Here is a 21,812-nt window from a genome sequence, read left to right on the forward strand (position 1 = left end):
CTACATCAAAATCTTAATTTAATCGCTTCTAGCCTATATTATCTTCACTAAGGGAAACAGTTTTCTAAATATTGCAATATTTTTTTCAAATATATTTTAAATTTTTTCCAATCTTCTTCCGCTTGAGTGGGGATTTGAACTTGGGTCTCCGTGGTGTTAGTCCAGTGATCTAACCATTGCACCACACTGGCTGTCAAAATATGGCTTTGATTGCGACAAAAGATATTTCCTTTGCTTTTTAACTGGGAAATAGTGATCTCCTGTTGGCAGCAAGCCCAGCCAGTCATTTGTAATTCTGCAGTTTCATTAAACTCTATCCTTGTGGTCAACCATCAGTTCCCATTTAATAATGTCTGGCTTCCCGAGTTTTCAGCTGTTTTTTTTTTTAAACAAAATAAAAACATTGTGGTTTACAACATACCCATGATTTTGTCTTTTGCTTGTGGCTAAGACACCATGGTGAGTGCCTTAGAAACAATCAGAAGTCTAATAGACTGTAGTGCAGTGCAAAAACAAATGCAATAAATTTTGGGGGCTCTGTTCAGGTTGGAAAGGCAGGTGTGGTGCCTAGTTGATAGCACTCGGTTAAACTATGGAACCCCACCCACCAAAAGAGGCTATGTTTCTGTTCTCATGCCACATCGCAATGATACCTCCCTGCCACTTGACGGCACCGCAGTGCTACTTCAGTTTCAGTAAAAAGCCTGTTCCCTCGCTCCTCTTTCTGGTTGCTCCCTCTGCTGTTTTGAAATGATTAGGTGGTAAGAGAAGCAAAGCTGATGATCTGGGCCTTGATTGAGCTCAGCATGATAATAAAAGGTGTGCCTAAGCAGGAAGTGGGTGGTTAGAAAAAGTGCTCCCCCCCCCTTGTTTAAAAGATTTTTAGGCTGCAGATTTCAGCATTGCTTTCGGGGCAGAGTGTACAACCAGAGTAGTAATACCCAGTGGCATTTTTCTGGGAAAAAAGGGGCTAAAAATTGGCCGCTGTGTCTTTAATGCTGGGGGAGCTGAGTCAGCATGAGTCAGCGGCCTGCGGTGACTCATGTAACCTCTCACCTAATTGTATTGTACCTGTATATATAGAGTGGTGTTTTGCTTGGGGGGGGGGGTTACATCCCACCCAAACCCCTGTTCTTCCAGTTACATGACCTGTTCTTTCCAGTGTAAGGTACGGTACTAATCAAAATCCTCGATCTTTGTCTTCCCAGGACCTTAAATGGCCTTGGCATCTTGGTGTGTTCCATGGATGGGTCAGTAGCGTTTTTGGATTTTTCCCAAGACGAGCTTGGCGACCCTCTGAGCGAGGAAGAGAAGGTACCCTGCGCTTTTTTTGGGCGGGCGTGCTAATTAAGGCTGCAGTCCTAATCTCACTTACCTGGGAGTCATCCCGATTGGATTCAACAGGACTTGATTCTGAGTAGACTGATCAACTGTGCTGATCAGTCTCATTTTAAGGATGGGAGAACCTTTTGTTGCCGATGTCAGGGTGGGGGTCATATTGCCAGTTCTAGCACATCCTTTGGATCACAGTTGGGGAAACGTGGAAATGTGGCAGGTGCACTATAAACAGGTTATGTGCCTGTATTCCTGCGCTCAACAGACGCCTGTTGTTGTTTTTTGTGTATGCTTTTCAAGTCTTCTTTCCTTTTTCTGCCATCATTGAAAGGGGAGGTCCATATAGCTCAGAGCAGCATTCCTCAACTTGGTAGCTGGCAGGTGCTTTGGACTCCCCCATGACCCCCCCCCAGTATGGCCACTGGGCAGGGACAATGGGTTTTGCTGTCCAAAATATCTGCAGGGCACTAGGCTGGAGAAGGCTAGCTTAGTGGGGTTGTACATGCTTTGCATGCTCAGTCTACAGCAGGCATCCCCAAACTGCGGCCTTCCAGATGTTTTGGCCTACAACTCCCATGATCCCTAGCTAACAGGGCCACTGGTCAGGGATGATGGGAATTGTAGCCCAAAACATCTGGAGGGCCGAAGTTTGGGGGTGCCTGGTCTACAGCATCATTGGTGTTTGAAATATCCTCCATCGCTTCATTCAGAAATTCTCATTTATCTCTTGCTTTTTCTTAGTCTACTCTCTTTTCTGCTCCTCTGGTCCCTCCTGTCCGCATACTCTAAACCAGGGGTCAGCAACCTTTTTCAGCCGTGGGCCAGTCCACCGTCCCTAAGACCATGTGGTGGGCCGGACTATATTTTGGGAGGGAAAATGAACGAATTCCTATGGCCCACAAATAACCCGGAGATGCATTTTAAATAAAAGCACTCATTCTACTCTTGTAAAAACACACTGATTCCCAGACCTACCCCTGCTCTAAACCTCTTTCTCAGAGTCCGTCTCCTGCCTTCATTTTTGCATAGCACCTGAATCATTTCTAAATAATGGTGAAAGCCGGCAGAAAAATGCAGCCAGAAATAAATGAGTCACTACAGCTGAAGGTTTCTGCATTGTTTGGATATTCAGTCTATTGCCCGAGTTCTTTGTCATTTTTGATCAAGCTTCGTCCACGCAGTTTAAGCGGCTGCTTTTGTGTTCTCACCTTTGCGCCCCTTAGAGCAACATCCACCAGACCACTTACGGCAAGAGCTTGGCTATAATGACCGAGGCACACCTGTCTACTGCTATAATTGAGAATCCGGAGATGCTGAAGTACCAGCAAAGGCAGCAGCAGGTGGAAAAGAAGAACGAAGCAGCGAGAGAGGCAGCTGCCTCGGCTGCAGCGCCTAAAGTAGCAAGCATGGTGAATGGGGAGAGCTTGGAAGACATTAGGAAGGTAGGTGACTCTGGCGGGGGTTTATTTCCCTTCATGTCACCTTTGCAAAAGGGGAAAGTTTGGCACCTGGCACCTTCCGACCATTTGACGCAGCACAGAAGGGTTGCTGGAGGTCAAACTAGACACAATTGTTTTGACACGCCGTGGTTCCCATGTGTCATTTACACAGACCTCCAGCCACTCATGCTTAGTCCTGGAGAGGCTGTGACATGGACAAGTAGAGCCTTGGCGATGCATTGAGCCATTCAGTCCTTTCTTAAGTTCCATTTCAATCTGGGTTTAAACCCGGTTTTGGCTCAGAAATTGCTTTGGTGGCCCTGTATGATGATGACCTGTGTCGGGAGCGAGGAAGGGAAAATGTGTTCCTCTTCATTCTCCTTACCTCTCAGGGGCCTTTGATATCATTGACCGTGGTATCCTTCTTTCTGCGTCACCACGGTGGGGCTCAGGAGCCCAGTAATGTCACCCCTTGCCTGCAGAGCACCCCTTGCCTGTCTGGTACTTGTCTGTCCATTCCCAACAGCAAGAGCTGGCGGACATGCTGGCTGGGCTCCCTCGCCGGCTTGCTTGCTTACTCCAAGGCCGCCTCGGTTCCTAGCAACCAGCACCCCCTGGCCAGCCCCAGAGACACCATTCGCCTACAGCAGAGGTGGCCAGCTCCCAAGAGACTGCGATCTACTCACAGAGTTAAAAACTGTCAGTGATCTACCCCCTTTTGGGGGGTTCAGGTCAAAATTGTTGAGCTTTTTTTAGGAAGGAGGAAGGCCCATTGGGGGGGGGGGTCGGGTCAAAGTTGTTGAGTTTTTTCAGGGAGGAGTTGTTCAGCTTCTTTGGGGGGAGCCAATGATCTACCAGTGATCTACCGCAGACGTCCAGTGATCTAGCGGTAGATCACGATCTACCTGTTGGACATGCCTGGCCTACAGAGTTTGTAGCCGAGGCTGCTGCAACAAACAGCTGTGCAAGCCTCTGAGAGGCAGAGACACAAGAGGGCATCAGGGGGAGGGAGGGAGGGAAGGAAAGAGGGACAGAGGCCAGTGTTGCCCGCAGCAGCACCCCTGACCATCATTCAAGGCACCCCAGAGTGCCACGGCACGTGGGTTGAAAACCCCCTATGATATTTAACATCTACATGAAACTACTGAGTGGGCTTATCCAGAATTTTGGACTTGGGCTCTCAGAGATTCAGCAGGCGTAATCAGTGCTAACTTTCAGACAGCTCCTCGCGCCTTTTTATTTTATTTTATGGCAACAGGCCTATTTACCTCCTCAAATTTTCTTATGATGAGCCGGCTATCGTTATTATTTTGTATTCTCTTTATGGTACCTTACATTTTGTTATAATTGTTTTATTGCAAAGGTCATACGCTGCCTTGTTATTTTATATGAGTGGGAGGGATAGAAGTATTTTTAATAAACTGAATAAACAAAATATCCAGTTTATAGACTTTTGATGCATTGCGACAGGCCTTTATAGCAATTACAAGCAAAAGTTCCAACAGCCATCATTCCCCCCAACAGAATCTTTTAAAGAAACAAGTTGAGACTCGGACAGCAGATGGACGGAGAAGAATCACACCTCTCTGCATAGCTCAGCTGGATACTGGGTATATATATGTGTGTGTGTGTGTGTGTATGTGTATGACAGGTCTTATATTTTCTTCTGTTGAGATTTTCTTAAATCATTTGTGTACTTAAAAAGAAACCCTCCTGTCTTCCTGTTGTGAAAATACTTTTATACTACTTTGCAACTTGTCTTTTGATGTATGTACTTTTTCTAAGTTATTGCTGCTTCTTAAAGAATCAGGGTGAGGGTCAACTAATGAGCTATGTAAGCGGAAGCCCTGTGCAACCTAGATCTAAGCAGTTTAGGTTCTTTCAGGGTATGCAGTCTGGTTGCCATTGCTCATACCCTGGTAACTGCTAAACCAATTGACTACCGCGGTGCACTGTACCTGGGGCTACCTTTGGGAAGACTTCCCGGGAATTTCAAGTTCCCTGCATGAACTGGTAGCCTCTGACTGTTTCCGATACCACAAGGGCGGGGGGGGGGCAATTGCTACAGTGGTGAAAATGGCAATGCCAAATCGAACGCAGCCATTTCTGATTGTGTAACTCAGATATGCTAAGAATCCCAGAAGGAGGTTGGTGCACTCACCTCCGACTCTGCACGCAGCAGAAATCTTTGAGCTGATGGAACATGTCTCTTGGTGCTACTTTAGACACAGCCCAAAATCTCTTCCTCCTTTTTATTATATAATTCAATGCATACATTTGTGTTTAAAAATGTATACACCTTTGATTATGTGGCACGTATATAACCCAGCTAATCTCTTGACTGTTGTCTGTTTGTTTGTTTGTTTCCCCCCGAAAAACAGGGATTTTTCTACAGCTTTTTTTAATAGTATTCCAATATCTGGATCCTTAGCAGGCTCAATGATGTCAGCTTCTCAAACCAATCAGCTGATGTCATTAGATTACAATGCAACCAATATCCTTTGCGCGTCTAAGCCTGCCTTAGAGCCGGTGGCAGTGAGTGTTAAACCAACTGAAGACGCAGCCAACAAAGATGGGTCAGTATTGGGCAACGGAGATCTCGTCTTCTAACTTTTTGTGACTTGGGGGCTCTGTCCATGCACTGTATGTCGATCGTTCTGCGACTCTTCTTAGCTATGACTTTGTGTGTTTCTGAATAAGCCATCGCGGAAATAACTTTCATATTGCCTCTCACTGATTGTCAGTGATTTGAAAATGTGTTTTTAAAAAACATTCTGTGTAGTTATAACAACGCAAAAGAACAGGGGAAAAAATCCAACTCTCTTGGGAATATGTTAAATGGTTACAGGGAAATAGTCAGACAGACACCACTTAACCACTTATCATAAACTGAGGTTGTATACCAGGCATCCCCAAACTTCGGCCCTCCAGATGTTTTGGACTACAATTCCCATCATCCCTGACCACTGGTCCTGTTAGCTAGGGATCATGGGAGTTGTAGGCCAAAACATCTGGAGGGTCGCAGTTTGGGGATGCCTGTTGTATACGAACAGTGCCTTTAAATCACACAACAGCAACACCCCCCAAGAATTCTGGGAACAGTAGTTTGTTAAGGGTAACTCTGAAAGGTAAACTACAGTCCCCAGGATTCTATTGGATAAGCCATGTGCTTTGAATGTATGGTGTGTGTGTGCAGTCTTTACTTTGTGGGATTCTCAAAAGCACACACAGACTCATTAAGGGTTGCACTCCTGCTTGCACCACTTTATAACATTTTAAGTTTGTTAAAAGAAAATAGTCTAGGAACATAGAAAGTTGCCTTATATGGAGTCAGACCATTGGTCTATGTGGCTTAACACTGTCTACTCTGAGAGCAGCTCTCCAGGTTTTCAGGCAGGTGACACACCCCACCACACCCTGAGATGCTGGGGATTGAACCTGAGACCTTCTGCATGCAAAGCAGATGCCCTTCCACTGAGCTATGGCCCTCCCCCCAGCAATATCCCACACTCTTAACACAATATCAGTTGGTATTATTTACCAGTTGTTTAAATACATAAGCTGGAGTCATATACAGCAAACTCTTTCCAGCGCAGTCAGGAATTCATGGTGATATAATTGCGAACGTTTTTTCGGAAGCTGAACATCCGACGTGGCTTCTGCTTGAGTGCAGGAAGCTCCTGCAGCCAATCGGAAGCCACACCTTGGTTTTCGAATGGTTTCGTGAGCCAAACGGACTCCCGGAACGGATTAAGTTTGAGAACCAAGGTGCCACTGTAATTTCATAAAATGAAATTAAAAAAATAACCTTCCCAAAGAAGTACCTGGAAGGCATGGGAGGGACAAGGCAAGTCACTGGCTTCCAGTGGCTTCATTCCAGTTCTCTTCACTCCAGCTAAGCAGGGACCCTCCAATATTACCCAGAAGGGCAGAAGACGCCACTTTACCCAAGATGTGCCATGTTAGGATGAAAAACAGCTTCCATCCTGGGGACTGAGGTGAAACAATGGGGGTTGATGTCGCCATTTTCCACTGCTTGTGAACTTTCATTTTGGTGTTTTGTTGGCCTGTAGAACACTCCTCCCCTCCAATATATATATTGCCCTAACTCAGTTTTTTCTTCCTTTTTTGCAGTGTAAATGCTACCTCTGCTTCAGCTGCTCCCCCTGCATCTTCGCCCTCTGTGCTGCCAGCCTCTTCCAAGATAGAGCCAATGAAAGCGTTTGATTCTCGATTCACGGAGCGATCCAAAGCCACCTCAGGAACTTCTGCCATAACACTCACAAATCAGATTGCCATAGACAGGTGAGGAATGAGCTGTGCCCAGGTGAGAGTGAAGGAGGAAGTTCCACTTTCTCCAAAGCTGCATTTCCTTAAGACTCCCGTCTTCTTGTTGTGTAGCCTGGTGGTGTAGCCAATGAACTTTCGCTAACCCTTCCCAGTGTTTTTTTTAAAAAAAGTGTGGGGGCAACAACCATGGAAACCTGCACTGTGGCACATTATAGGAATGCAATAAATTAGCTAGGCAGAACGTTACAATTAACCTTAGACTATTGAGCAAGGAAGAAGCAACTAATGAATAAGACAATGAATCAAAAGTTAATGAATGAAGAAACTGAAGAATGCATGTTTATTCAAAAGTTAATTAAAGAAGGACATTGAAGGATGTATTCAATCACATATTATTAAAATTGGAAAGTTGGGGTGGGGTATTTAGAGCATAGCTGCCAAGTCCCAGTTAGAAAAATACGGGATCAGCAGCGCCGGCACCGGAAGTCGCTTCTATGCATGTCCAGACATGTGTAGAAGCGGCTTCCGGTGCCGGCGCTGCCCGATTTCTGGTGCCCAGACATGGGCAGAGCGGCACCGGAAGTTGCGTCAGCACCGGAAGTCACTACTACGCATGTCCAGACATGCATAGAAGCAACTTCTGGTGCCGCCACTGCCCGATTTCCGGTGCCCAGACATGGGCAGAGCGGCACCAGAAGAAATCTGGAGGAATTACGGGATATTTCGCCATTCGGCCAGCCCAGACCCTGCCATCTTCATCTGAGAGACATGCCTGGCACCATTTCTGTCAGCTGTTAAGTGCCACAATAATTCTTTTCTCAGGCCTTCAGTTAATTAATGTCTCCTGTGGTGGTGCTCATCTTTTACTGGGGTCCTTACTAATACGTTGCTGGATGAGTACCTTACGTATTTTCAGTTGTATGTGTTTTTAATTATTCCTCAGGTTTTAATTTGTTTTTCACATGTGTAGCATTTAATTTTTGTCACGTCGCTTTGCTTTTGTCATTGCAAAAAGCGACTGATAAATGAAATTATCATTATCATCCATGGCTAATTGCTATGCTGTGTGTTTGGAGCAAATTCTCTCATCCTTGGTTCTCCAGATGTTGTTGGGACTACAACTCCCATCATCTCAACTAGCGTGGCCAATGGTGAGGGACGAAGAGAGTCGTAATCCAACAACATCTGCAGGGCCAAAGTTTACCAATCCCTGAGTTAAAAGGGTCTTGGGTAGCAGGGTTGAAAGAGTCCCCTCTCTGCCTGAGACTTTGGAGCACCTTTGCTAGTCAGAGGAGATGGTTCCCTTCAAGAGATACCAGGGCCATCTGATTTGTTAAAAGGCCGCTTCCCCCAACCCTCTGTATTTTCACCAGAAACTGCTTTTGAAACTTTGTCGAGTAACCCTGTGCTTCTCCTGCAGATTGAAGGAGCAGAACTCAATTAGGGAAAGCAAACCCAAGGATATCTTGGAGAGCAGCAGCGACAGCGAGGAAAAGATCCCAGCCAAGCCTATGTCTCTGTCCAAGCGTAAACTGGACCTTGAAGTAGAAAAGAAGAAGAAAGGCAGGCCTCGGAAGGACTCAAGACTAATGCCTGTTACTCTAACAGTTCAGGTGCCTGTCATCTTCCCTTACTCATTTGCTTACGAGAAAAAAATATTTATCTGTGCTCGATTTGCATCCTATGTTTTGACTGGCAACCTTGAAGCGGCACACCATTTACCAAATACACAAAGAGCTCATAACTCTCTCCTACTCTCAGCAGCCAGAAACATCATAGCCAGACACTGGAGAAGACCTGTCAGGAGTAAGCATAGATAGACCAATGGTATAAAATAGTATGGGAAACAGCCTTGTTAGAAAAACTAACCAACAAACTGAAACTGACACAGGGAAAAATAGAAGAAGATGCCTTCACCCTGGTATGGTTACCTTTTATCACGTACTCAGCACAGCAAGACAACAAGAAGAACCCGCCAACAACATTCGAAGCAATCTGGCTAACTGTAGGAGTGCATCAGTGTAGGGAAGAATGGGGTAAGGGAAAAATAAAACAAAGACAGCCAGAATTTTGCCAGCAAGACTCTGAGCACGTCCCGAGTGCATCTGGAGAGTGGAGTCTGCCCTCTCCTCGTGCCCGATCGTTTTTTATTACGCACAAAGGACTTCCCTCGCAGAATTAAAAAGACCCAATTAGATTTCACATAGCACATCCCAAAAAGGTTTCACGTGGGAGAGGATCAGGTAGCAGAGAATACGTGAGGAAAAACAGGAAGGCCTTTGCCATGCTACAGATCTATCTGCACTACAAAGCATGTAATAAACACTGAGGCTAAAATAAACAGGAAAGAAGAGCGGGAAACACACTTTAGAGCAGGCATCCCCAAACTTCGGCCCTCCAGATGTTTTGCACTGCAATTCCTATCTTCCCCGACCACTGGTCCTGTTAGCTAGGGATCATGGGAGTTGTAGGCCAAAACATCTGGAGGGCTGCAGTATGGGGATGCCTGCTTTAGAGGTTCCTGGTAGGATTAAAAGAGAGCAGGCAGGAAAGCAGGTTTTTATCACCTCGAGAAACCTACTTCAAAGGCAGGATGCCTGGCCAGGGAAAACAAATGGTCTGATTGTTTACCTGCTTGCAGCAATTTGTCTGTGCTTGCCTGCAAATAACTGGCAGGGCAAAAGCAGCAAAATGTGCAGCCCGTATAATTCATATCAGAAATCATTTTCCAAGGTGGCCCAACTTAGGAGTCCCCTACTCGACTGAATATCCATCCAGGAGTATCCGACTCAACCAGTATATGACCAAATTAGTTCATGATGATTTCCAGGATGCTACAGCTAACCTGATCCAAACACACACACACACACACACATACACACACACACACACACACACACCCCACTCACACACGAAAACAAATTTCACCACAGCCAGTCAAAGACAACCAGCCCACACCCTAGGCCAACCCCAACCTCTCTAACCACCAAAGGAATACAAGCAAATAGTAAAGAGAACTTACACAAGTGACGCTGACACAAAACCCTACACATACACTAAGTAGAATGGAAGCATTGCCACCTGACCCCCACCTCATTCACCATATCCCCCCTCCACCTCTTTCCCTTTTCTTCCTAATGTAACACTAATGTCTCAACAAATGAAACTGATCTGTGGAAAACATAACTTGAAAAAAGAGACATTGCACATACTTTTGTAAACCAAGAAATCTTTAATCATTTTTTTAAAATGAAAAATACACAGATATGTAAAGAACCATGAGAAAAACAAAACTCTTGGTGGAGCAAGAGCAGGTGATTGTGATTAAAATGTCCCTTTCCCACTGAGAGCTTCGTGGAAAGGAATCTCCAGGAAGGAGAAAAGCAGGTGAAGACTGCAGCAGAAAACTCCTTCTCTCTTTCCCGGATTCTTTTCCATAGACCACTTGGTGGGAAGGCAACGGCTCCAGCTGGTGTTTGCAATTAAATTGACACAGGCATTTTTGCGCCGAGCAGCCTGGTTGAGTTTCTCCTTCTTGCCTTTCAGTCTCCAGCAATCCTGGCTTCTGAGAAGGATGGTGCTTGCCACAGTGCACCGCTAGCACTTAAACTGCCAACCCCAGTCCCTCAGAAATCGTTTGCATTGCAAGTAAGTGTTGGATAATTTAAAAACAACTACACTGACCCTTCTGCAGTTAACATCAGGTTAGTTCCAAGAGGAGTGCTAGGATCAGCATGGAGAGCCAGCTGCGGAAACCCTGGAGCACAAGGAGCTGCAGCGAAGTCTTCACAGTTGCCCAAGGCAGAGGTTCCCAGCAAAGTGGTTGGGAAGGGATTGGGGAGAAGGTGACATACTGGTCTTCCTGCAGACAAGTCGGACCCATAGAACCATATTTAACCTGGCCAGCTTCCTATTTCAGCTCGTGTCTATTAAAAAGGATGGAGCTGAATCCCATATGCTTTATTTATTGCATTTATACCCCACCCTTTTCTCCAAGTTGCTCAGCGTGGCATACAGGGTTCTCCCCCTCCTCATTTAATCGCCGCAAACAACCTTGTGAGAGAGGATCAGCTGAGAGGCAGCGATTGGCCCGCGGTCACCCAGTGAGCTTCATTGCCCAGTGGGGATTTGAGCCCTGGTCTCCCAGGTTCATCCAACGCTCTAACCACTGCACCCTACTGCCTCTCTGTTAACTTGCCAGCTTGGTTCAGAACAACAGAGGTGGCAAGAAAACAAAAGGAAAAGCCGGATGCCGTGTTTTCCTGAAAATAAGACACTGTCTTATATTTATTTTTCCTCAAGAAGACACACTATGGCTTATTTTCAGGGGGTGTCTTATTTTTTTATTATGCGCCAAGCCTCACCTCTTCCTTGGCGCCCTCCAGAACTGCACCTATCACTATGTCTTATTTTCGGGGTATGGCTTATATTGCGCAAATGCTTAGAAATCCTGCTGCGGCTTATTTTATGGGTATGTCTTATTTTCGGGGAAACAGGGTAATAGGTTTTTGCTAACTTTGGGTTAAAGTATCAGGTTAAATTATAAATAGTAGCATTTCACTTCCTTTGTAATGAGCCCTTGTTGATAAGTATTGGTGTAGCATGGAAGTTCAGATGTGCTATTTTGCTGTAAAGGTAAAGGTACCCCTGACCATTAGGTCCAGTCACGGACGACTCTGGGGTTGCGGCGCTCATCTCGCTCTATAGGCTGAGGGAGCTGCCATTTGTCCACAGACAGCTTCCGGGTCATGTGGCCAGCATGACAAAGCTGCTTCTGGCGAACCAGAGCAGCGCACGGAAACGCTGTTTACCTTCCCGCCGGAGCGGTACCTATTTATCTACCTGCACTTTGACGTGCTTTCGAACTGCTAGGTTGGCAGGAGCCAGGACTGAGCAACGGGAGCTCGCCCCATCGTGGGGATTCGAACTGCCGACCTTCTGATCAGCAAGCCCTAGGCTCAGTGGTTTAGACCACAGCGCCACCCGTGTCCCGCTATTTTGCTGTAGCATGCCCTAAATGATTTATTGTGGGGGGGGGGGTACTGTATAATTGACCCTTGGGAGAATAATAAAGATTTGGACAGAGTGGATTTGGATTTGACAGAGTAGAGCAGATTCATTGTACTTAAATGCTGTTCCTTACCTTTCCTCTCAAGTCTGCAGTTGTAAACTTCAGAGAGCTGTTCTTTAGGAGCAGTATGTAAATTTAACAAGCAAATAAAATATGGTAAGAGCCTGGTAATAATGATGAATCTGAATAATGCTGTTGGCAGGCACTTTTAATAACGTTTCAGTTATTACTACATTATAGCTGTGAACGGGCTGGTATTTCCGATGAGCCACCGTGTTTTGAGCAATGTGCATTCTTAAATAAAGAATCTACCATTTTCGATGCTGGGTAACGGCACCTTCAAATTTCCAGGGTGTTTCCAATTGTTTGAACGGGGGGGTATATATTTGACTTTCTCTTACTCAGCTTTCATTTTAAGAGAACCAACTTTTGCAGGTCAGCTCAGATCCCTCCATGTACATTGAAGTGGAGAACGAAATCACCACCGTGGGAGGTTCGAAACTCAGCAGGTTAAAGTGCAACCGGGAAGGAAAAGAATGGGAAACGGTCCTCACCAGCCGAATTCTCTCAGCAGCAGGAAGCTGGTGAGTGTGTGTGTGTGTGTGTGTCTGTCTGTCTGTGTGCAAACGCAGTCACAAGCAGGCCAAGTTGAAGGCATCAACTTGGTATATAAAGCCCTTAATGTCTTGGCACCAGTTTACTCATGGTTGCCCCTTACCCCATAAACACCTGTTCAGGTGCTGCGATCTGTGGAAGCATCTGCTCAGTGCTCGGCGACCTCCTGTTCCCATGCCACCCAATCACCAAGTCCCAAGGGCAGCTCTCTGACTAGGATAAAAACAAATTAAAAATACATTCTACATGCTCCACCAGCTGATGGAGTGCCTCGTATTGATAACAGAAAGGCAGTATGGGAATGCCTTTCATAAATATATTTTAGGTTTTTGGTTTAGCTGTTCCATTCTCCCAAGCTTTCTCTGGGATGCAACTACAGAGATGTTTGTAGCTTTCCCCTCTTGTTTACCATGGAGGTCGGGTATGTGTGTGATTTTTTAAGTGTGTTTTTGTTTTGCACCTTCTTGTTGCATTTTCCTTTTGTGCGCAAGCCGCTTTGGAGACTGTGTTCATGCAAAGCTTGACGCGTCGGTCATATTAAATAACTGGAAGTTCTTTATTGATTTTCGTCCCCGTCCGCCCCGGCTCTTTTCCAGCAAGGTAGTGAGCGTTGCTTGTGAGAAGCGGACCCTGTCTGTGTTTTCGGCTTGCGGCCGCCGCCTTCTCCCTCCCATCGTATTGCATTCGCCAATCTCCACTTTGCACTGCACGGGCTTCTACATCATGGCTCTCACCACGGCTGCAACTCTCTCCGTCTGGTAAGCACTAAGCTGTTGGCATTTCACTGGCCCTCAGGAAGCTTACAGTCAATGGGTGCAGAGGGAGGAATTCAGCGAGTGCAACGGCAGTTGTTCGATCAGTTCATTCATTTCAGCTTACCAAATGAAGCAATCCCCTCCCTCCCTCCCTTGTGCCCCGTTCTTGGGATTCTCCCACCCCCCACAAGAGCCGATTTAGGGGGCAAGGGAGATGGCGGGGGGAACCTCATTGTGCTAGCACAACTCCTTGCCTGAGCTTCGTCTGGCATGACTCGTTTGTTGAACCAGAGAAACAACAGAGAAAGGAGGGGTGTGGAAGCATGGGAAGCATATGTGGCTATTTCCATTGCACTTACTTTAGCTTAGTTGCAATGAGCCCAGGGTCACCAACATGCTGCCCATGGGCATAACTGTCCCTGCCAGTCCCTCCTCTGGCAACTGCAAAAGGTGTCCTTAAATATCCCCTCCAAAATCCACAATATGTGAGAGGCTGTTGGATGCCACCACTGGGCACCCACCTTCCATTGCGAGCAGAGCTGAGGTGCAAAAGGTTTCTCTCTGTGAGCAAGTGTGGCGGCAACTACAGTGGTGCCTCGCAAGACAAAAGTAATTCGTTCCGTGAGTCGCTTTATCTCGTGATAATTTCGTCTTGCGAAGCGCGGTTTGCCGCGGCAAAAAACCCGCTGAAAAACTTCGTCTCGCAAAGCGAGGCCATAGAAAACTTCGTCTTGCGAGTCACCAAAAACATCGCAAAACGCTTTCGTCTTGCAAGTTTTCCGTTGCGCGAGGCATTCGTCTTGTGAAGTACCACTGTATATTTTTTGGGGGGTAGCGGGTGGAGATCTAGAGGTTTCCTGGAAAAGGTGAATGAGGAACTAAAGAGAGGTGGTCACTCAGAGGCATTCCAGGAGGCAATTCTAGTTATAAGAGGCACCAAGGGAAAATTTGAGGAAGCAGGAGGCTTTGGAGCAGCTGAGGGTTGTATATGTGGATGGAAAATGGACCTTGTTCAGACTCGCTGAAAACAAGCTAACACTGACACCATCTCCCATGGGGGGGAGGGCCTTCTGGATCAGGCGAAGAGCTAATCTAATCCAGCATCTTGTTCTCACAATGGCTGGCCAGATGCCTGTGGGAAGCCTGCAAGCAGGACCTGAGCACAGGAGCCCTCTCCCCACCTGTGATTCCCATCAACTGGCATTCAGGGGCTTACTGCCTCTAATGGCGGAGGCCAAACATAGTCATTGTAGCTGGTAGCCATGGGTAGCCTTATCCTCTAGTCTTTCAGTACAGCTTCTCAAAAGCAGGATCTGGTTCATTTCAGGCTTTCCTATGTGAGCCGGTGCCAATGCAATGATATTCCCTGGAATCTTACCAAGAATTATATCGGTGTGACCCTTAGCATCCTATGAGGCTGGTGCCAAAGTTCCAGCGGCAATTCCTTGGTTTTCAGTTTTAATATTTTACTGTGCTGTGTTTCAGTTTCCCCCTTTGCAGAAATGCCTCTTCCGTGTTTTGCTGAACTGAAATGCCATTCCCTTTCTGTACTTTCCAGGAATGCTCAAAAACAGGCGGTAGTGGTGAAAGACGAGTCCCTGCAAACAATTTTAGCAGGTAATGAAATTATTTCCAGTTAGGGGTGCTTTGTAGTGCTATGCCTTAAACGTCTTGTGTGGTCAAAGCACATCACCCTGACACTTCATTGCCACATCTCTCTCCCCCCCTTCTCCTTTTCATCCCCCTCCACATTTATCTTCTTTAGACATGATGGATTCTACCCAACTAAGTTCTACCCAGACTTGTAACCCTGCTATGACTTTGCTCCAAGGAAGTCTCATTATCTGATTTGATTTTTACAGGAAGCGAAACAACTGTGTCTCAGATCTTGTTGACACAGCATGGCATCCCCTTAATGAATATGTCTGATGGAAAAGCCTATTGCTTTAACCCTTCTTTGTCTTCTTGGTAAGCACCTAGAGGAGGGGAAAAAATGGGTTTGGCGAATGCGTTCCTTTGTCCGAGGATGGAAGCCCGAAACGTGAAAGCCAACCTTTGCTTATTTGTTTATGTAGAGCATTTGTACCTCGCTCTTCAGCCAGTGTAGGCTCCCGGAATGTCTTGCATATAATCAATTAAAACAAGACCGTTCCTATCTGCGGGCTTACAGTCTTAAAAGAGAGAGAGAGAGAAGATACACAAGGGGCAGGGGCGGGAAGTTGGGGGGAATCAAACTCAGGCACCTGTTCTTAAACAGCTGTTCTTACAATGATCTGCTGGCCCGGTTTGGGGGCAAGAGGTGCCTGATGGAGCCGGGCTTTTATCAAAGCCGATGGAATGAATCCTACTTCTCACCTCTTCCACTGGGGCAGTCTGCTGGAGTGGCAGACTGCCCTCGTCCCAGGTGAGGTAGAAGAGGCCTAATGGGGACGGCCTCGTTTGTGAGCCTCCGCTTTACCCAAAACATGTTTGCAAGTCACATTTTGCTGCCTAGGCAAACAGCTTTGAGCACTTTGGGTTGATACCCTAAAGGTAAAGGTAAAGGGACCCCTGACCATTAGGTCCAGTCGTGACCGACTCTGGGGTTGCGCGCTCATCTTGCATTATTGGCCGAGGGAGCCGGCGTACAGCTTCCAGCTCATGTGGCCAGCATGACAAAGCCGCTTCTGGTAAACCAGAGCAGCACACGGAAATGCCCTTTACCTTCCCGCTGTAGCGGTCCGTATTTATCTACTTGCACTTTGACGTGCTTTCGAACTGCTAGGTTGGCAGGAGCTGGGACCAAGCAACGGGAGCTCACCCCGTCACAGGGATTTGAACCGCCGACCTTCTGATCAGCAAGCCCTAGGCTCAGTGGTTTAACCCACAGCGCCACCTGTATATAAATATTAAAACTAATAATCCCCCCTATTTTAGTTTAATCTCCTCCCCACCCCCTCCTTTTTAATCACCTGCAAATCTTTTGTTGTCTTTGCAGGAACCTTGTATCTGACAAGCAGGAGACTCTAGCGCAATGTGCAGACTTCAGGAACAGCTTGCCATCGCAGGAGGCTATGCTGTGTTCAGGACCGTTAGCTATAATACAAGGGAGAACGTCTAAGTATGGACTTACTAAACCTCGTCTTTTTGTTGTTGTTGATGCCTCCCCAGTAGTTTCCTTGGCGTTATCCCTGGCAAGTAGCCGGATTTTGCATGGCTGGGAGCTAGTTTATTCCTCAAGGTTCGCCTGCCCTTCTCACTTGGTTCAAAACCTAGAATCTAGAGCCACAAAAGCATAGAGCCACTGCCCTACTGGATCAGACTGAAGGTCTTTTTAGTCCCGCGTTATGTTCCCATCTGGAGGGTCAGGGACTAAAGACCAAGTGTGTGTAACTGAAGTAATTGAATCGTCACCCCGTTTACCCTGGTGCCCTTTCTTTTTCCTTCCTCTGTTGTCTCCCTCCTGTCTCCCTTTACACTGTGAGCCATTTTGGGTAAGGGCCCACCCCCTTGGTCTTTGTGAAGCACCATCTACAGGGATAATCCAGTATTAATGGCAATAATTCAGAAGCATCTGCTATTGTTGGCTTGCCATTACAAGCACAAATAGCTTCTGGCTCATGCAATCCTTTGCCCCCTTCATTCCTGATTAATGAGCAGAAGCTTCTGATCTCTTGGCGAAGAGAGGTGGAGCAGGGAAGAGAGAGTGTGAGCTCAAGGTTGCTGTTGAGTCCAACATAGATATGGGCACTTACAGTTGAAGCAGTTGCTTCTTCGCTTCTGAAAACATTCCTGTCTCTGCTCTTCATTGCAGCTCCGGGAGGCAAGCGGCAAGATTGTTCTCCATGCCTCATTTGGTGCAGCAGGAAACGACTCTGGCGTATCTGGAGAGCCAGGTAGCCGCAGCGCTGACTTTACAGTCAAGTCACGAATACCGCCACTGGCTCCTTATCTATGCACGGTATCTAGTTAATGAAGGTGAGGCTCAGAGTGTGTATGTATGTGCTTCTTTGAGCAAATTTAACAAACGAAAGAAGGGAAACATTAGCACACTTGATTAATGAACATTAATATATCCCTCTCACTTTAGACATATGTAAGTTGATAGATTGCGGGACACAGGTGGCGCTGTGGGTTAAACCACAGAGCCTAGGGCTTGCTGATCAGAAGGTCGGCGGTTCGAATCCCCGCGTTGGGGTGAGCTCCCGTTGCTCAGTTGGGCAGCTTCCAACAAAATATTAAAATACAGAAATCCATCAAACATTAAAAGCTTCCCTAAACAGGGCTGCCTTGAGATGCTTTCTAAAGGTCTGGTAATTGTTTTCATTGACCTCTGGTGGGAGGGCATTCCACAGGGTGGGTGCCACTACTGAGACGGCCCTCTGCCTGGTTCCCTGTAACTTAGCTTCTCGTAGCGAGGGAACCGCCAGAAGGCCCTCGGCACTGGACCTCAGTGTCTGGGCTGAACGATGGGGGTGGAGACGCTCCTTCAGGTATACTGGACCGAGCAATATCCCCCCCCCCTCCTACAAACATATTTAAAAAGCTGTAGAACATGAATTGTCCAAAAGCCTGGTTAAAGAGAAACGTTTTCACCTGGCGCCATATATCTATATATCTATATCTATACACTGGAACCTCGGTTTATGAACACCTCGGTTTACGAATTTTTGGTTTACGAACGCCGCGGACCCATCTGGAATGGATTAATTCACTTTCCATTACTTTCAATGGGAAAGTTCGCTTCAGTTTCCGGAACCAATTACACCCATGCTTCGGGTTAAGTACGCTTCAGGTTGAGTACTCCGCTGACCCGTCTGGAACGGATAATCCACTTTCCATTACTTTCAATGGGAAAGTTCGCTTCAGTTTATGAACGCTTCAGTTTATGCACAGACTTCCGGAACCAATTGTGTTCATAAACCGAGGTACCACTCTATCTATCTATCTATCTATCTATCTATCTATCTATCTATCTATCTATCTATCTATGCGCCATCCAGATTTCCTGACAGGTATCCAAACAAAATAGACATATGTAAGAAGTGCATTAAAAATAGCAAGGGCAGTCAGCTCCTTAGACCAGGCATCCCCAAATTTCGGCCCTCCAGATGTTTTGGACTACAATTCCCATCTTCCCCAACCACTAGTCCTGTTAGCTAGGGATCATGGGAGTTGTAGGCCAAAACATCTGGAGGGCCACAGTTTGGGGATGCCTGCCTTAGACCATTGCAGAATAAATGGTGGGTGTTTGCCCTTCTGGGCTTGCTAAAGTCACTTGGCGTCCACAAGGGCTTGCAAAATCCACTTTTGCTGTCCTGTCATTAGGGTTGGGTTGTTTACACTGTGGTAGTGAGTACAGCAGCACTGGCAGATACCTTTCCCTCCCCCCCAAGATGTTTCTCTCAATGCTGCTTATGCATCTCTTGTTTGAGAGTTTTTGTCCCCAATTCCCCTTTGTTGCCTTAACCCCCTCATCAGCACCATGGTCAGCAACTGGTCCCTCTCCTTATGCGGTGAGTTGCTGCAAACTGACCCTCAAGAGCTCCTGCCCCTACAGACCCTCCCAGATGTTACAATGAGCAGAGGGGGCTGTCCACTGCCCTCAGAACTTTGGATGGAGTAGAGGTGGCCAGGAGAGCCACTAACTTGTCAGATTCCCTCTCTAAGAGGTGCATCAGGAACCATCATTACAGTGGTACCTCTGGATACGAACTTAATTCGTTCCCCAAAACGAATTAACATTCGTATCCAGAGGCGCACTGTTCTGCACAGGCGCGGGCAGCAGTACCCCACTTCCATGCAGGCGCCGGCAGCTGAAACCTTTCCTTTACTTCTGGGTTTGCCGCGTGCGTAGCCCGAAACATTCGCAAAGGGGGCAGTTCATAACCAGAGGTACCACTGTTTGTAGTTTCTATCATATGTTGAAGACGAACCTCTTTACCCTTGTCTTTTGCACTGAACATGCATATTTTAAGGACCCACCTTATTCCCACGACTCTCAATTTGTCTTAAACTGTTTTACATACAGTACTGTGTTTTTAAATTGCTGCACCCTACCCTGGGAACTTATGGTGCAAAGCAGGCAATAAATCAAATCTAATAATAGTAAATATGCTTGGATTCAACTGACGCAATTCAGCTGCCTCTTGAGTTTCCACCCGACATCCACTTGGCTAGCTCAATCACAAAGTCAGTCCTTCAAAGAACGGAATAATATGCAGTGTCACTATCCATTTTGGGTTCTTCAATGTGATGCAGACAACAGACAGAACCTTAATTGTTATGAACATAGATGGTCAACTTTTTTAAAAAAACAACAACAACCAAGTTCATAACAAATTCTTAGCTCTGTCTTCTTGATTTTGTCCTATTTCTTACTCAAGCAATTTACGGTACTCCTGGGATCTTGTAAGGGCTACCCTCACTACGTTCTGCTATATGATTTATGCAAAGGATTTATTGTGATGCCTCTGAACATGATTTCATCTTCTGTCTTTTATTAGGGTTTGAATATCGATTGCGGGAATTATGCAAGGATTTATTGGGTCCAGTCCACAGCTCAGCTGGAAGTCAGTGGGAATCAACTGTTGTGGTAAGGTGGCTTCCTTTCAGAATAGATTACACAAATTCCTTGCCTCTCTCTCTCTCTCTCCGTTTGCGAAGCGGCAAAGTTACCAAGGAGAAGGTGCAAAGCACACAGTCCTGGCATTCTGACAATCCAGCCACTCCAATCCAGATAAAAAAAACAAACACTGTACCAAAAATATCCACTACTGGAATTGAAGCTCTGGGGCCAGCATGGGGCTGGAGGGCACACACAGTTTTTGTTGTTGTTGTTGCTGCTGCGCTATCGCACACATTAGATGTTAGCTGGGGAGGCTGAGCAGCTTAAACAAAGCCCCACTGAGCATCCAGTCTCTTCTCTGTCCTTACTGATGTCCTCTTCGGGCTTCGGGGAACATCTCCTTGCACTCCACAAGGACTCCAGCTCTCCTCTTCCATTTCCTGGTATGAATTAAATTAATTGTTTCCCGGCGCTGTGCGCATACGTGGTTGTGCATAAGTCAGTCACAAGTGGGGAGTCTCCTGTAATCCCACAATCAGACTCTGGTATTCACCGTGTGATGGACATTACAAGGATTTTTTTCCCTTTCCCGTGCAGGGCTTACGCAAGCGAGAGCTCCTCAAGGAACTGCTTCCCGTCATCGGTCAGAACCTTCGTTTGCAACGGCTTTTCACCGAATACCAAGAGCAGCTAGATATCTTGAGGGACAAGTAGCACTTCTGCAGATGTTTCTCTGGCCTAAGGAAAAAGAAACAAATTGCAGAAAAGCATTGATAACAGGTGGAAATGGAAGGGGCCATAGTCACAACTCCTGGGAGAGATGCGAAGAAGAACCAGGCCTGAGGTGTTTTAATGAGCAAAATACTGATGATTTTTTGAAAGGAGGTGACAAGAGGAATGTGTGGGGGAAATGGGGATGAACAGAGCATGCTTTTGCACACCCCCTCCCCACGTGGAATTTGAATATCGCTACCGTGGCCTGTGGCCGCCATGGAAAAGTTCTGGAGAATGTCCTTTAAGGGTCCTTTTGATTCTAGATCTCATAGTGACAAATATCAAAAGAGACTACCTGGGGAACCAGTTGGGTTTTGGATATCCCATGAAAAGCACATTACAAGAAGATAAACTGAACAGCTTATTAACCCTCATTCTAGGGTTCTTTGCTAAGGATTTATTGAGGCTCTGTCCTATATTTGGGTTATATAAGAAGAAGCCCCATAAAAGAAAAATTCATAAAATACTTAAGGAATTATGCAGCCAACAGACTCTCTTAACTGTGAATAACAATAAAAATAAAAAAAATTACAGGCTGTTCTATCACATGGACTATTTTTGTACTAGAATTTGCTAACTTGTAATATGAGATTTTATTTGGCCAATAACAAGAATTCCCCGCCCCCTTTACCCAAATCACCCTGGTTGTAATGAAACGTAACCCATTAATTATGACGGCTATATTGCTGAATAATTGTACCAAAATTAATGTCACCTGGTTTTTAATTTTTAACTATTTGTAAAAGGCATTTGTGGGGGAGGTGGGATGGGGAGGTAGCTGAAAAGGGAGGGGCTGGGCTTTTGGGGGAGGGGTTTTGTAAGTACAAATAATAAATGAACATTGCATTGATCTATGAACAAAGTGGAAGTTCTTGTGCTGCTTGTAGTAGCATTAAACTGTACGGGCCACAGCCTGTTTAAAACAAAAACTGAATGCAGCCTTTGTTTTCAGTGGGTGGTCATTTGTATCTATTTCAGCTGTGGGT

General features: G+C 46.2%; 1 protein-coding gene across 1 annotated transcript in view; it reads left to right on the top strand.

Annotated features, from left to right (window-relative positions):
• The window catches only part of HIRA (histone cell cycle regulator), a 56,571-nt gene extending 35,214 nt beyond the window's left edge, over positions 1 to 21,357 (top strand). The window contains exons 11-25 of the mRNA XM_035098234.3: positions 1,209 to 1,314; positions 2,559 to 2,777; positions 4,299 to 4,384; positions 5,156 to 5,350; positions 6,909 to 7,079; positions 8,485 to 8,677; positions 10,611 to 10,712; positions 12,571 to 12,719; positions 13,347 to 13,508; positions 15,064 to 15,122; positions 15,368 to 15,473; positions 16,483 to 16,605; positions 17,299 to 17,462; positions 19,991 to 20,079; positions 20,650 to 21,357. Coding sequence (XP_034954125.1) covers positions 1,209 to 1,314; positions 2,559 to 2,777; positions 4,299 to 4,384; positions 5,156 to 5,350; positions 6,909 to 7,079; positions 8,485 to 8,677; positions 10,611 to 10,712; positions 12,571 to 12,719; positions 13,347 to 13,508; positions 15,064 to 15,122; positions 15,368 to 15,473; positions 16,483 to 16,605; positions 17,299 to 17,462; positions 19,991 to 20,079; positions 20,650 to 20,766 — 2,041 coding nt within the window. The 3' untranslated portion in view covers positions 20,767 to 21,357. The remainder of the gene's footprint in view (positions 1 to 1,208; positions 1,315 to 2,558; positions 2,778 to 4,298; positions 4,385 to 5,155; positions 5,351 to 6,908; positions 7,080 to 8,484; positions 8,678 to 10,610; positions 10,713 to 12,570; positions 12,720 to 13,346; positions 13,509 to 15,063; positions 15,123 to 15,367; positions 15,474 to 16,482; positions 16,606 to 17,298; positions 17,463 to 19,990; positions 20,080 to 20,649) is intronic.
• The last annotated feature ends 455 nt before the right edge of the window (positions 21,358 to 21,812 follow it).

The sequence above is a fragment of the Zootoca vivipara genome, chromosome 16 (assembly GCF_965207765.1).
Source record: "Zootoca vivipara chromosome 16, rZooViv2.hap1.1, whole genome shotgun sequence".
Taxonomy (NCBI): Eukaryota; Metazoa; Chordata; class Lepidosauria; order Squamata; family Lacertidae; genus Zootoca; species Zootoca vivipara.